Genomic DNA, 15,319 nt, shown 5'->3' with positions numbered 1-15,319 from the left:
GAGAGAGAGAGAGAGAGGTGACTAGGGGCAGGATGTTGTAAAGGAGAGCTATAGGAGTAGGATGGGAGTGCGATTGAATCTAATTAGGGGCATTTTTATTCTCATCACACTGCCGTATTGAATTTTTTTCAAAATGGTGTCTGTTATTGTCCTCTTCATCCTATGGACAAATTGGCTGCTGATTTCATGCAATGATAGTGTTGAAACATATTCACTGGAGAGAGGATGTACACAGTTGGGGGTTGGGGGGGGGCAGATGTAGGAGGCTCTAATGGCGACGCTATGGCAAAAAGGCAGTTGTGTGCCCTTGATCCTTTACAGATCAAGGTAAAACAATATTTTTTTCCCCTCTTGCTATGTTGTCTTTCTGCAGCTGGTCCTCTCTTGTGCAATTATTCAAATGGTGGATGACATGGAGATGGCCCTGAAAGTGCAGATTGCTTCCACGAGTTGCTGCATTAATGCCTCGGGTCCCCGGGTGCATAATGATGCACAAGGCGCACAGCCAAAGTATCATCAGTCATAAGGTCCACAGGCTCTCTGAGGCCGGTCCCACTCTCTCATACATATGTATATTAGAACCTAATTAATCTCTGACGGGAGGTCAGAGTGCAGGTAAAACAGAAAACATGTAGTGTCTTGTTCCAGCATGTTGTAGCAGGTCGGGCTGTCACAGGAAATTAACTATGATCAAAAGATTTGATCAAAGGCAACCTGCAACTCCGACGATGAAATAATCATCAAATGGACTTCACAAGTCTCTCAGTTGTTGTTCTCATTCAGCATTGAAATTACAGCAACACAACTTTAAAATATGATATTTTCGAGGAATCTAATCTTAGTTTGATGTATTTAAGTTCCATCAATTGTTGATGTACAGTTTTTATTAATTATTTTTAAATTGTTACTATAATATTGAATATTCATGTGCCTATAGCCTCTATTTTTTTCGAAATTATGATATAATAAGGATAAAAATAATGATTGCAATTTATTTGATATCTTTTGGGAAATATTTTTCAAGTTTTAATTGTCAAAATGTAATATCAAAATATTTCAGTGTTTATCATTTTACCGGTAGCACCTGCATAGACTGTACAGCGCAACATAACGATTACCTCACTTCCGGGTAACCACAACGGAAACACTTCTGGCATGCAGAAAGGCGGATCCCTCTCGGCTACTTTGCCTTTCAGAACTTCTTTTGAGCTTATTTTTACCTGCCATTCCTCGGGGGGGTTACGCCAAATCCAACAAAAATAGCTTTCTTAGGTATTAAAAGGAGGTTTTTATTCAGTCGAGTCCTACAACCGTCCTCACCCGCGACGACAGGAAGAGTTTTTTTCAGCTATAGCAAGCTAACTTTTAACGCACTAGCATTTAACTTGACAACTGCCTGCAGCAGGGAAGCAGCATCACCTGAGCCAAACACAGGAAGATGGGAGATTTGGTGTGGGCATTGAAGACCGGGGACCTGGATGAGGTGGAAGCCAAACTGGTAACGGTAAGACGACTATGTGTGTTGACTGTTTTTATTTTTGTCCAGTGAGTGGCTGCTTAGCTAACTAACGTGAGTTAGCAGACTGGTTAGCTAGCTTGCTAGCAAGCTACAGTTAGCTGGAGTTGGGTAATGTTAAGTTAGGTAATCTAACACAAGCAAGCTATTAGGTATGGCTGGATGGCATCGTAACGTTATTTGTAGTTTATACAGCTTTAGCTAAGCTTGTACTCGTTTCAAAATATTCAAGGTTGTCGTAACACGTTAGCGTGGACTGAGTGTAAGTATTAATGTCAAGTTAGCATAGTTAGCAACACACAGTGCTAACGTAGTCTTGATTAAACAATAGTGGGTCAGTGTTTTGCTAACTATCTAGACTCTAGCCGTATAACTATCGTCATTAACATTATACTTTGTGGGTTTAGATGTTTAGTTCGGCTGGCAAAACGCTATAGTTGACACTTTCCGCAGAAGGCAACCTGTTGGTAAGCATACCAACAACAACATCAGCTGGTACGTGGTGGTACACATTGTATGTAGACAGCTAGCGTTGACTGCTACCGTCGTGTTTATTGTAAATCCAGCTGCAGCAACGACAATAGTTGTTGACAACGCGTTATTGTCGGTAGAAAGGTGCTGTGGGATAAGTGAGCTACCAACTTAACCACCACACGGGCCCGTGCTCTAGCAGTGTCTAGCTAGCTAGGAGGCTCTGCTACAGCAAATCCGGCGGCACCCTCCACACTCGCCAACATAGTCTTGTTTTGGCAGACACTGATAGAAAAGTAATCACCTATAAGTGCCTGTTAGGCCACACTGATTTCACTACAGAGCCTACAGTGTCTTCTGCTTTTTTAGATTAAAACCTGGCGTTTGCCTCTGCTGGAGGAGGCCATTTTTTGCTTTAACATACAGTCCTACATTAGGTTATTGTGTACATTGATTTGATGTTTGCTTATAGTTTTACTTGCAAACAGGATAGTTACACTAGTATGCCTAATAAATTCTTAGAATAGGCTATAATATATCGTTATTTCATATAGACATCTGAAAAGTGTATGTTCTAGGTCAAGTTTAAATACACATGAAGATTTTATCCAAACATAGACTGTCATTTTGTCATTGGACTCGTCAATCAGTAGCCTGTTCGATGCCCAAAATCAGTCTCTTGAATGTCTTAACACTTTATCCTCTGTAAGCTTTGGTCACTGACAGAATCCATTGCAACTAACCAGTGTATTTTAAAGCCACTCTTGCAGTGTAATCCATTTCAACACCCTCCTTGCATGATCGGTATGCTCCAATCACTCATATTTTCACCACTATAAATGCAAAGATTTTTTTTCTTGTCAGTCATATTTAAATACGTGTGCCGCGAGATAGTTCTACGTCGGCACACATGTGTCTGTTTGAAAAAGACATAAACATAAATAATACAGTTTGTCACAACTGTGAGTCCAAAATTAGCCTTGAAAAGAAACAACAAACCTAATCAGACACTTATGATATTGTAATCCTTTTCCATACTTGCCTCTGAGCAAGCTGATCTGATCACTAATCGGTTATCGGCTCGTCTGCCGACTGCACGTAGCACAATGGCTAAAGTTAACGAAGGTTGCATTAACTTGCCTTATGGTGCGTTCAATCTCTACTCAATAAATGAGAGTTTTGCAAAAGTAAATTATAATGCTCTCGTGTTCAAATGTAGTTTTTGGTGAGAAACTTGAATAAATTTGGTTCTTTTGAAGGAGATATTTTCCCAGCAATATAAACTAGATATTAGAGGGGAAATTATGACCTGTTTAACTTACTAACACTAGCTTTAAGCAGCATATATAATACATAATTTAAACTTTTTTGGTAAATTATTTATTTCCTAGTATTTCAAACTGTGTTTTTATGCAAAAAAACACGTAGGATGACAATAACAAAGTAAAAGGAATACACTGACTTCGGGATGTTTGAAACTATTTTGCTGGAAGACTCCAGGACTGTGGGAATCGGCAGGTTAGATTTTCAAAAAAATTAGAATTGGCCAAGAAAAGTGCATCTCTACTAATGAATGTTTTTTTTACCCCAACAATTCGTTAGTCGTAGTCAAAGTGCAGTTTTTGAGAAAATGTGGAACTTGCTGTTACTGATACGTCTTCCATTAGGTATTGTATGTGTGGTTAATGGAACGAGGAAGGGCGGTGAGTCTGTCTGTCTTTTCTCTTAGCTGTCTGAGGACCAACAGCATCACAGCAGGGAAATGAAGGGCAAAGGATGGTGCATGTAATTGTTTGTCTTTTGTATGTCAGTGTGAGCTTGTATCAACAGTGAGCGAATGGGGTCCTCGGATCCGTCTTTGATGCATATTGTTGGCTTGTGCCATACACTGTATTCATTTCAGCCCTGTTATTGTGTTGTCTCTCTTTTCCAGGCCGACGATGTAAACCGGACCCTGGAAGGTGGGAGGAAGCCTCTGCACTATGCTGCAGACTTTGGTCAGACAGATGTGGTGAAGTACCTCATTTCTAAGGGAGCAGATATTAATGTAAGAGCCACAACGACCAACTACCATCACATTATTTTTTGCATTAATTTGCATACTGTCCATTGTTACAATGCCCACAAAAAAATAACAGTTTGACATGTCTACTTCCCTTCATAGTCAAGTTCAAACAAATTGATAATGTTCATGTTAGCTCAAGCAGTTTAACAATAGGCTTCAGGTAGTCTGTTAAAACCAGTATATCATATGCTATTTCAGCTAGTGTCCATTCTCTCATTCAACAATTGTCTGTTTCCAGACCTTTAGCCTGATGGGCCCTCTGAGCTGCAATAGTCTCTTCTGGTGTTGTTGTTGTCGATTGATCCAGATCCACTTAAAGGGCACTTACCCATCCAACAGTATTGACATCTGTAATTTGGATGGAGCTCTATTGTAATTTACAGCTTTTTCTAAAGGTCTCATATGCCTGTTCAGTAACCAGTAGAATTGTATGTGCAAGCAGCATGAAACTCCATTGGAAAGAAACAAAGCTTTGTGATGTGTGCGTGAAACAAATTTGGATAAATAATTTCCAGAGCAATTTACAAAGCCTCGATGGTTGTTTTTTTATTTGTACATCAATGGTGTTCTGTACTGTAGAGTTTCTAGGATGCTTCCTGATGCTCAAAGCTCCCACATTAGCTTGGTGCATTTCCCCCGCTTGCCTGAGATTAGATACAACAGCTCAACACCATAACATCCACTGGTCCGGTCTTCACAGACACAAGGATTTAAAGTTGCACCAACATAAAGTCTTTGCTTTGCCTCCCAAGCCCCAATATGTTTGAGCATTTCTCAATTTCTCTTGATAACCAGCTCAGCTTCTGAAACATTTGAGATAAATATAGCGTTGGAGTGCAGTGCGCGTCTTTTCATTTCTCGCTTTAAGGGAGAAGTAAAACCTCTCTCACAGGAGTTCTTTTTCTTATTTGAGAAAAAGATAGATGTGCTCTTGTGTATGAGGCTCGGGGTTGTGCTTAGGATCGGCTCATGCTTTTCTCAAAGGAACATTTTTTTTCTGTTATCCACTCATGCCTTTCCCACCTGCTCCCCCCCACAGGCTCCAGACAAACACGGGCTCACTCCACTGATCTCTGCCTGTTTCGAGGGTCACGCCTCCTGTGTCAAGGTCCTGCTAGAAAAGGTTGGTACTTTTATGTGATATGCATGCTCGCATCATGTGTCTGCACATAGTAATGTCCTAGTGTCCTTCACCCCGCGGTGCATGTTGATGTGTCCGAGGCTCCATATGAGTGCTGATGAGGTAACTCGCTGGACAAAAGGCCCTTTAACACAGTCCTGTGGAGGCTGTACTGGAATGTTCACAGAGCATGACACAGTATTGCTGCTGTTCACTTGTTTTGAAGTGGTTTCATTCATAGATGCACGGCCCTTTGCTGCGTCTAAATTTCTGTCCATCCTTCAACCCTCAGTTGTTTATCTCTGGGACTATTTTAAATGCTACCTTAGTCGGATAGATGTGGGCATGTGCTCACAGTTGTCACAGCTGTAAGGAGAGAGACAATATGGAGTCGGGCACAGCTGGCATACGCTGCAGAAATGCAACCGAATAACAAGCATACCGTAATGAATGTCCAATCCGACAAGCGTCATCCGGCAGAAGAAAACGGATTTGTGGCGCTCCATCACAGTCAAATGGAAAAGCCTCTTTTAATGGAGGAGCTTTTTTTATAGGAAATCCAATGCCTCTTGTACACCTTACCTGACTGTTTAACTCCAAAGTACCTGCACAGCATTCATATTCATATAAATGACAGATTTTCCGCTCCATCTAGGCTGGAGCTCTGTTTCCCCACTGCCCAAAATGAGCCAGACTGCAATGGGATTGATTCCCCTGTGGACCGTGAATGCCACACAAATGAGGGCCACAAAAGCTACTTGTCTATCAAGACCTCCTTCAGTTCTTTGTCTATGGTACACCTCTATCATTAAACACTCGAGTCTCATTAGAATACAACAGATCTGTATAACTGACTACTTCCTGATTTGAGATCAGTACTCTTTTTATATCTGTAGCATGACCCAAATCACACACAAACCTCGAGTGGAAGTCAAGCATACTGGTCACATGCTAAACTGCAAACGTGCAATGGGTGCAAACAACGTGAACTTTCAGTCTATTGCTTGGAACTTAAGTTACTGTCACAAGAGAGGAGCCTACAGCGCCTGCATGATGCCATGTAGATGGCTCGCATGTGTTTACAGTCAAAGTCTGCTGCAAACCAGTATGTGTCTCTGAGCAGCTGTCTGTTCCCAGCCAGGCTAAATGAGGCAAGGTAAATAAAAGCTCCTCTACAGAGTTGTTTCACGGTGGCATCATCTTGGCTTAATAATGGGACGACGGGAGGAGGCGTTCACGTTACCGATTAGGGAAGTCATTTTTTGCACTCTATACAATCATATATTCATATTCGGGGCACATTTTTCAATCGGCTCTGTTTCAACTGCACTTTGAATCAGACGTTTGAAAAAAGGAAACAGTATCTATGTATGGGAAACACTGGTGTTCGGCTAGAGAGACATTTTCGGGGTACTCCACTGCTTACTTATTCCTGTTTGCATCGGATGTATTAATCCCTCATTTTCATCAACACATCCCCGGCCCTCGCATCAACAAGCCAGAGTGTTGCAAGCAATCGGCCAGCAGCTGGCCGGCAGCTGGCTACTGCTGTCAGCTGGCCTGGCAGTGCTGTTGGCTCCGAGATAAACTGAAAGCAGCAGCCAATGCCAACAGGAAGAAAATAGCAGTTTACTACCTCGTAAGTTCTTCTCTTAAAAAGTTGCTTGTGTAACACTGGTAAGCATTTGCAGGTACATTGCTGACTTCTACTCGACACAGACCTGTGGTCTATACGCGGTATTGACTTTAAGTATTATTGTGACAACTAGATGGTTTCTTGCTTGTCTTAGTTTGGTGATACCTAAGCCTTTTCTTTTAGGTACTGTATGTCTGCTAAGAATGAGGAAGTAAAGGCTGTAGTTCAGACCCAAGACTGGATGACACATGTTATGTTCGTATCACACATTAAAACCAGCATGCCGCCCCTTTTTTAAATAATTAAATACTTCTAAGTCTTCATTATTGACTGCAGTCTTTTTGCTTTACTTCCCCTGCTACCAGGAGCATATCCACACAGCTGCAGTACATCCTCCTCAAAGCCAGGAGCTCTTCTACATCTGAAATAGGCAGCTATGCAATTACCACCCCTGCATTGGAATTTAAAGCTGGCTGGGCTTTTGTAAAAGAAAAGCCTTTGTCTGTGGTATCATATGAGACAAGACAGGCAGCCATAGCTCATCTGAACAGGGATTACGGTGGACAGCGAAGATATTGCGTACTCGTCTCCACTAAGCACCAACAAGGATTTACACCCAGATGCAGCCAAAAGGTCATCGGTCACCACAGGGACCAGATTTCAATACACCTCACCCTGGCGGCTCTAAAAACTCGCCGTGTGTCTTAACATGCGATGAATAGATTGTCCCTAAGCCCCCGTATTGACTGTGCTGCTGCATATCCACTCTGTCCGGCAGCACAACAGCCACGACTTTACAAGTGGATAAAGGGAACCCACTGAGAATACTGAATTGGGACTATTCAACTGTCAGACAGTCTTGTGTTTTCCGACAAAATGGCTTGGTTCCCTGGTGCATCATGGGAGCTGACCCCTGCCCCCCTGACTGCGTGCTGTGCTGTTGTTGGCAATGAGTTATGAAAGGCCATTTTAACCCCAATAGGTGACCCAGCCGTAAGATCTGGCGAGAGTGCTGATTACGGCCTGCAGAGGCCAGCCAGTTAAACTTTAGTCAATAATGAAAGGGCATGCACACATCAATACACACACTTTTTTTTCTATGAGAAACTCTGTACATGAACCATGACTAGGAAGAAATGCTGTATTATTTTGTATTTTAAAAGCCAAGGCAACAACAGGAACTGCCCTGTTGTTGCCTTGGCTTTTAAACCTGACCCTATAAAGTGTCTTTATTGTGTGTCCTCAATACAAAGGAGGATTTGCCATTTATTTTGCTCACAGTAGTCTATAAGTAAGAATTTAAACAGACTAGCAGGCATCATCTTCCGATGGGCTTTGCCACACGTAACTCTGGCCACGTACGCAACCCATTTTGTGTTGCGTGATATCTAAAGCTCACCTGGAAGGGATTTCTTCAAATTTGGCACAAATGTCCACTTGCTCTCGAGGTTTAACAGATTAGAATTTGGCAGTCAAAAGGTCACTGTGAACCTCACCATACACCTTTTTGGGCCTCAAGAATTCATATGCTAATTATGATCAAGCAATTAATTGAGAAACTGATGTTTTGAAGAAAAAGGTTAATTGCAGCTCTGAATCTTCATATGATTTGTCTAATTTCTAAATAATGAAAAGTGACCATGTGAACTCCAATCAGCCTTTCTCAATTTTGAGCAAGATTTGATGCAGCTCCCTCACCCATACCAAATACATTCATTTCAACTAGGCCCGAGCGGACACAGCTCAATACAGATATTGACTTTCCTTGGCTTTTTTTTCGCCGGGTCTTAAAGATTTGCACTTTTACAGATCAGTAATGTTTGACTGCTGCCAGCAGGTCGATGGTCGGATGTTAGCGTTGCATTTCAAGTGAGTTTTGAGCGATTCTCGGGCTGCCCTTATATCTGAAGACTTCTGCATGGGAGGAGTTTCAATTCCATTCTCTAAAAGCATAATGAAAAGTTAATGGACACTTTAGCAGGTCAGTGGCATTACGTTACTACCCCAGTGCTGCTTCGTGTGGCTCCACAATCCAGGTTGGTGATGCATCTCAGTTTGACTGGAGACACCCTGGGAGGCCATTCTTAATCATTAGGCCGTGTGTCACTTTGCCACTAGCTTCTCCTTGACTGGGTAATGTTTGGACAGTGAGGTGTTCATGAGGAGGTCATTATTCAAGTTGGGGGGGGGGGGGAGCTCATTAATGTAAGTGGTGTCAGAAGTATGCCACTGAGCTGGATGTCCATTGGGGATGGCATGGTGTATCCTAAGAGGCAGCAACAGGGAGGAGTATGGGCCACGGATATTATTGCAACTCAACCATAAATACTCATGGTGATTATCAATCTGTGGCGGACCCTCGCGAATACTGTTTGGGGCAATATGAGTGTGTGTTACAAACATGATGGTGGACACAAGTTATACAATTGTGCCTGTCAGGTAGACACCTCGTTTGTCCCAAGGCAAGCGTAGTGTTGATGGTGAAAGGGTTAGACAAATGTTTTATCACTATCTTTACTTCAGCATTTTGTTTTTAAACATATGTATAAAACAACACTTCATCAGAAAAAATATTAAAACACTATCGGAATGATTCTGACCTGTCTTGTTTCTGACAAGATACATTCTGCTGAAGGAACCCTCTGTGTATTTGCAGGTAAAATAAAAGGAGGATGATCTTTTAATATTCTTTTTGAAATAGGAAGACCTGGACATCAAAACCAACTGAAGTAGACCTCCAAATCATGAGTAAACAACAGCCCAAACTCTAGGACATAATATAGCAAGGCACATACAGTAACCCCCATTAAGAAAAAAAGCAATTTTTTGGTTTTCTGTTATTCAGATGTCATTGCCTTTGGACAGAGCTAGGCTAGCTGTTGCCCCGTTCCCAGTCTTTTTGCTAAGCTAAGTTGTTGTGCCAGTTGTGAGCATGTTGTGTACAGCTGTGAGGGTGGTATCAATCTTCCCTCAGAAAGAAAGCCAATAAACATGTGTCCAAAATGTCAAACTTTTCCTTTTAAAGGATCCCTTATGCAAGTATGATCCTGTAAAATTAGTTTAAACCACTGTTTTCGGTTGTTGAAGACCTCGGGGTCACCAGTTGTCATAGTTGGACTGTTACACAACCAGACTTTATCATAACATAAGTGTTGACAATGACAGGTGAAGCATGTTATGACTTTGTCTTTGGTCTTCTTACCAATTAGGGTTGCAAATCTGAAAGGTTACCCGCTCAGCCCTGGTAAATCTCTCCTGCTCGGGATGCGCTCTGCTGCTCCTGTGGCATGGAAATTTGCACCCAGACAACCATCCTCACAGGGCCGGGCCCTTGAACTGGGTCGCATTGTTTTTGATGCCCTGCTTCTCCACGCAACAATAGACTCTCTCTGCCTTGGCGCTGTAAGCCCTTTGCTAAGAGGCTAAAGTTGGCAGGCCAGACAAAGGGACGTCTCTCCACCACATGCCCCTCCACGCCTCCGTTGCCCATTAAATCTCTTGCCAGTGCATTCAATACGTTGCCTGTCTCATTCTCTCTCTTCTTTACTTACGTTTTTTGTCCTCTGAAAGATTATGTCCACTCACAGCTTTTACATTCACCCGGTTATCCCTCAGAGCTTAAATGATTCTGTCTCTGCGTCTGTGGCTTTATTGTGCATGTGCTGTTTGAATAAGTGACTGATTTAGAGGAAAGTAAAAGTGACAAGTTTCACCATTAATGTTTTGCTAACATAAGGATAGCTGATGAATAAGGGTGTGTGGCCATAGGCAAGACAATTGTAGGAAGAATTATAGACACTGATAAGCAGTGTTGGCTCTCCATGGCACATGTTTGACCTCCCAAATGTAGTCCCTTTCCACCCCAGGAACCATTTCAGGAACTCAAGAACCTTACCTGTGTGTTAACCCGGGTTCTAAACGTAGTATCTGGGCCATAGAGAGCCAAAGTCCTGACTCTCCTCTGTTCAGGTGAAATGTTTTCAGGTGTCTGCTATTCTAAGATGGGAGGGGGTGTGTTCCAATGTTCACAAAACTCTCCCCTCCGATTGTCCGGTACCTCTTGCAAATGGGCAGAGGACGCGTTATTCAACAAGAGGCTATAGATTGAGGTCTCTGCTCCTCACCTTAACCCCTGGCTCAATGGAGTGGATTTGGCATCACACCGTGAGGGAGACTTGATGCACCTTCTTAGCATATTTAATATTCATGTCCCCTCTCCTCCACAGGGAGCTGACAAAGACCGAAAAGGACCGGACGGCATCAGTGCCTTTGAAGCTGCCGAGGACGCTGCTATAAAGGCTCTGCTCAAGTGAGACACCACAGTGTGGGGGGTGGCTGGACAGGTGGGTGAACGAACGGACAGACAGATGGATGCAGTGGTCCCCTGACGGAAGATGGACTTGCCCCTTTTTACCCCGATCAGCATCTGTCTTAACACTGCTTTTGTCTGTTTGTTAGAGGGTCATTTGTCTGTCTGGTGATTTTCCTTTACCATGTTTATTTTTCTTTTCTTTCCCCCAAGTTTGTTGGGATAGGATTCTCTTGTTCTGGCCTCTGTTTGTAGCCATTTAACAGCAGGACTTGTCAACTATGTCTCCCTTAGGGACCAAACACTGGGGGAGCGCTCTTGCATCTGGATCCTAAAATCACTGCTCTGAATAGAACTCACTCTGTAATGTAAACGCAAAGCTTGGCACTTAAATACACCTCATTTGCAGTTCTCTCTTGGAAATCAAATGGTAATAGATTAATAGTGTGTTAACATTTTGTACAACTTCACTATAAGTATTGTATGGCCAGGAATTAATCTCATGAAATATACAGTAATTGCACTGTACTACACTAGATCGGTTGAAAAGAAACGTAAGGTTGAATTATATTTACCTTTCATTATTTGTGGCCTCTTCCTCCACCGTGATTTCTTTTTTTTAATAGACTTCCTCCAATCATGAAATTTCGGAAACGTTGGCTGAGAGAGAGGTCCTGGGGTCAAATTTTCCTTTTCTACTTGGCATATCACTTACATATCAAACAGTGTTTTTGACCAATCATTGCGTTGGTAATGCATAAACTATATTCTGTACTCCTTGACGAATCACCATGCTGGTTAACTAGAAAGACTTGAATGTTTCAATTTTAAAATCTGTTACTGAATCCCTTTTTTCGAAGCAACATTAACGGCACAAAATAGAATAAGGAATTCTAGAAATTTGTTGATTTTTGGTCACCCCTGGAGTGAGATGTCAGAGTGATAATTCCTTTTTTTGTTGCAGCTTCTCTGTGTGTTTTGTAATTGATGGGCTCTGGGGGCTCTGTGTGATGTGTTCATCGGGGTGAGAGTTGGAACTGGATGGTTGGGGGCTGTTGGCGTTCCCCTTGCCTTGGATTTGGTTAGAAGCCCTGCCTGTTTCGCTGCATGTCAAAACTGCCTCTGCTTTTCTGCTATGAAATGGTCGCTGGTCCTCACTTGGTTGCTTTCAAAAATGAATTACTACTATGTAATGGACAAAAAAAAAAAAGAAAAAAAGATGCTCTTTCTGACTTTGTTGTGACAAAAAGTCTGTAAAAACAGAAATAAAAATATCTATAAAACATTCTGACACCTGAGCTTTATTTGACAAAAGGAATGAAAATGGTTGGGGCGGGAAAGCTTCCGCGTGGTTAGCTGAGAAAGAAATTAGGTTTTGATTCAAAGCATCCTGATGGAGAAAATAAGCTGCAGTTATTTGACAGCTGACAATTTGCACAAATGGAACTGCCACTCAGTCCACATTTTTCCAGAACTATAGAATCCGATGACTAACAGGTAGAGTTCACGCTGTTTGACAAATTTGTCCCTTAGTATTCTGTTAGCCTCGGGCCGCGTAATCAGTGTTTGTGACTCTGTCCCAAACTCTTCCACTATGGATCAGACTGACTTTACCTCCCACTAGATTTGTCTGAATGTCTGGCTCCATATTTGTATCGGAAAGTTAGTTCTCATACAGAAAATGCACCACTATCCACAGAAAATTATGGCAATCAAACCAAATATTGTCAGTGTTACTTTCAGGAGGTTCATTTTGTGTGACGACTGCATCACATATTAAACTCGAGGCTCATGATGAAAGAAGTGGAACCACAGTGAGGTATTACACTGTCAAAAATTGTACGCGTGCACAAAATTCAGTGAAATTAATTATGTGCCGCTTGCAAAAATGTGTATTGTTAAGCCCACAATGCACTCTGGAAAACAAGATTGTTGAGGCCCAAAATCCTTTACTCAACCAAGTGTCGGGCTTCATTGTTTCAAGAGGAACTACAGTGTCGTTGATCAACATAAGCGTGTAGCGTGAGGTGAAGAGCTGCATCAGGTCCTGTCCAAGGAGCCCATCCAGAGGGAAGCTTCAGACCGGGACGCAGAGAGAAGGACCAGTGGCGTGCTTTGGTTATCAGACGGACACATGCCTCTCTGGACCGCTTGCCATGTTTGTGTACACTGGGCCGGAGAACAAATACAGATCAATTATTGCAAAGTAGGGCAAACAACAAGATAAAGTGACTCGGCCACGTGTTGACAGCCTCGTGTCCCTGCTTCCCCCCCCATCTTATTCTTGCTCATTTAAATTACATTCAAAGCGAGCAACAGGAAAAACCGAGGTCCGCTCTTATCTGTCTGGGACATTCTAGTAATATAAAAGACCCCATTTCTCCTTTTGTCTTGGTCGAGCCATCAAATAATCTTCATGTCTGCAGAAGAAAGCATTCAGGCTGATGATACATGTGAAATTAATCATTGGCAACACATTTTCATTTAGTCCTTGAATTACTTTTCCACAGGCTGCACAGCCTTCTTGGGCAATTCATGGGCTTTCCCGGAGGAATTAACACTGCCTGGGATCATTAGTTAAGCGTCGTGTTTACATGCTGTATGCAGCGCTCTGGTCATGTACTGTGAAGATCAGTGGTTCCCAAACCTCTCCGCTTTCTGTTACTCCAAAAACACTCTTCACGTGGCAAAAAATATGAGCATCAGTCATCAGAAAAGATTAGTGTAACGAGAAGGCATACGTAACTCTGCTCCCACCTGCTGTTTCCCAAAGAAAACTGCAGGAAGCTATCTCCTGAATCTGAGGACATTTTTATTTAAATAGAAAATGACACACTAGAAATAATCAAAAGACATTATTGAAGATGATTTTTGGAATTCATCCCCTCACGTAGTTTCAGGAATCGGACCTAATTGATTGCCGAGTGTCTCTGCAGTTATTACCGGATGCTGTAATTAGCACATGTGCCCACATACATGCACAGAGATGTGTGCACATACACACACACACACACAATCTTTTTGTGTCTCATCTGGTGTTTTTTTCCCCCCCCCCGACACACAGTTGCCAGAGAGACTCTATGCGGAGCTACCCTTGTGATCAAGCAGCTCAAAATGGTGGTTAATGAAGTAGCAAATCCAAATCATTAGCATAATTAATATGGACTCCTGATTGCCTTTTGGGTATTTCTCCCTCTCCCGCTCCCTCTTCAATCTATTATTGACTCCGTGTCTCGTGCAGTAGTTGAGCTTATGACTAATTTTCAACAAATCTATAACTTATTTCCCTAGATTTAGATCAGGAGTCACGTAACCTGGAGGTTAAACCATCCGTGAGATCACGCATTAAATCCAAGGAGATTGAAAATCACTGCATAAATGTGTTTTGTTTTTATTTATCAAAGTTTGTTGATGGATGTCTGTTTTTTAGATACAATTCACTGCATAAACACATTTGGAATAATAGATTACCCCCCCCCAACCATTTAGAAGGTATATGAACTAAGCTATGCAAGGAAAACAAGTGAACTTACAATTAAATACCACTCAGTGTCCAGTGTGTGTGTTTTACTGAACATCCAATGTTTACCTGTGACTATGACGTACTTCCCCATCAACAGGCCTGCTAGCTGTGGTCTACTGCCTTACCAAAGCAACACGGACGCTGTGACATTGGGCATCACGTACTGGGGCCGCAGTCAGTGTATCAAACATTCTGATGAGGCAGTAAATATGTATTTATTTGTTGCTCCTTGTACTTGCTACATAAAGTAATGCTACCTCTACAGTACCTCTGCACTTCCTCATCAAGTATATGCTGTTTATGATAAAAACAGCCATCGCCTCCAGAATTTCTATATAGTGCATGGCACCCTCTAAGTGGGCCCAGTTTGGCTGTAAACCTGCATGGCTACAGGAGCCAACTCTGTGTTTTCTATTTCATCGTGTAGCTCAAATACAAAGGGCAATATTCCTTAAATCATGGATTAGTAGAGGGGGAAAGCAGAGCAGTACTTCTGAATGCACATGTATCTTAAGTTGAAGTTATGTTTTTTTTATGACATTGTCCGAAGTTGACCTTTCACACATGCAGGAGGAGATTGTCCACGTCAGACGCCAGTTAGTCATTTGTTCATCAACAATCTTTGGCCGTCATCAACACACTCTTTGGCTGTGAATTCTCCAGACAATGACCTGCTCTA

The 15,319-nt window shown here is 42.2% G+C and overlaps 1 protein-coding gene across 1 annotated transcript; it reads left to right on the top strand.

Annotated features, from left to right (window-relative positions):
- Positions 1-1,139: 1,139 nt before the first annotated feature.
- Positions 1,140-12,402, top strand: mtpn (myotrophin). The gene is made up of 4 exons (XM_031859215.1): positions 1,140-1,504; positions 3,921-4,034; positions 5,092-5,175; positions 11,035-12,402. Exons 1-4 carry the CDS (start codon positions 1,439-1,441, stop codon positions 11,119-11,121), a joined length of 351 nt encoding a protein of 116 aa, XP_031715075.1. The 5' UTR covers positions 1,140-1,438; the 3' UTR covers positions 11,122-12,402.
- Positions 12,403-15,319: the final 2,917 nt, after the last annotated feature.

Source organism: Anarrhichthys ocellatus, unplaced genomic scaffold, assembly GCF_004355925.1.
Source record: "Anarrhichthys ocellatus isolate YVR2014 unplaced genomic scaffold, GSC_Weel_1.0 scaffold21, whole genome shotgun sequence".
NCBI classification, from domain to species: Eukaryota; Metazoa; Chordata; class Actinopteri; order Perciformes; family Anarhichadidae; genus Anarrhichthys; species Anarrhichthys ocellatus.
Note: the sequence above shows the minus strand (reverse complement) of the source record. Positions and strands in the feature narration are given on the sequence as shown.

Coding starts and splice junctions, on each gene's coding strand:
- mtpn (XM_031859215.1), top strand. CDS start 1,439: ATGGGAGATTTGGTGTGGGCATTGAAGACCGGGGACCTGGATGAGGTG. Junction 4,035..5,091: donor CTAAGGGAGCAGATATTAAT/GTAAGAGCCACA, acceptor TCCCCCCCACAG/GCTCCAGACAAACACGGGCT. Junction 5,176..11,034: donor TCAAGGTCCTGCTAGAAAAG/GTTGGTACTTTT, acceptor TCTCCTCCACAG/GGAGCTGACAAAGACCGAAA.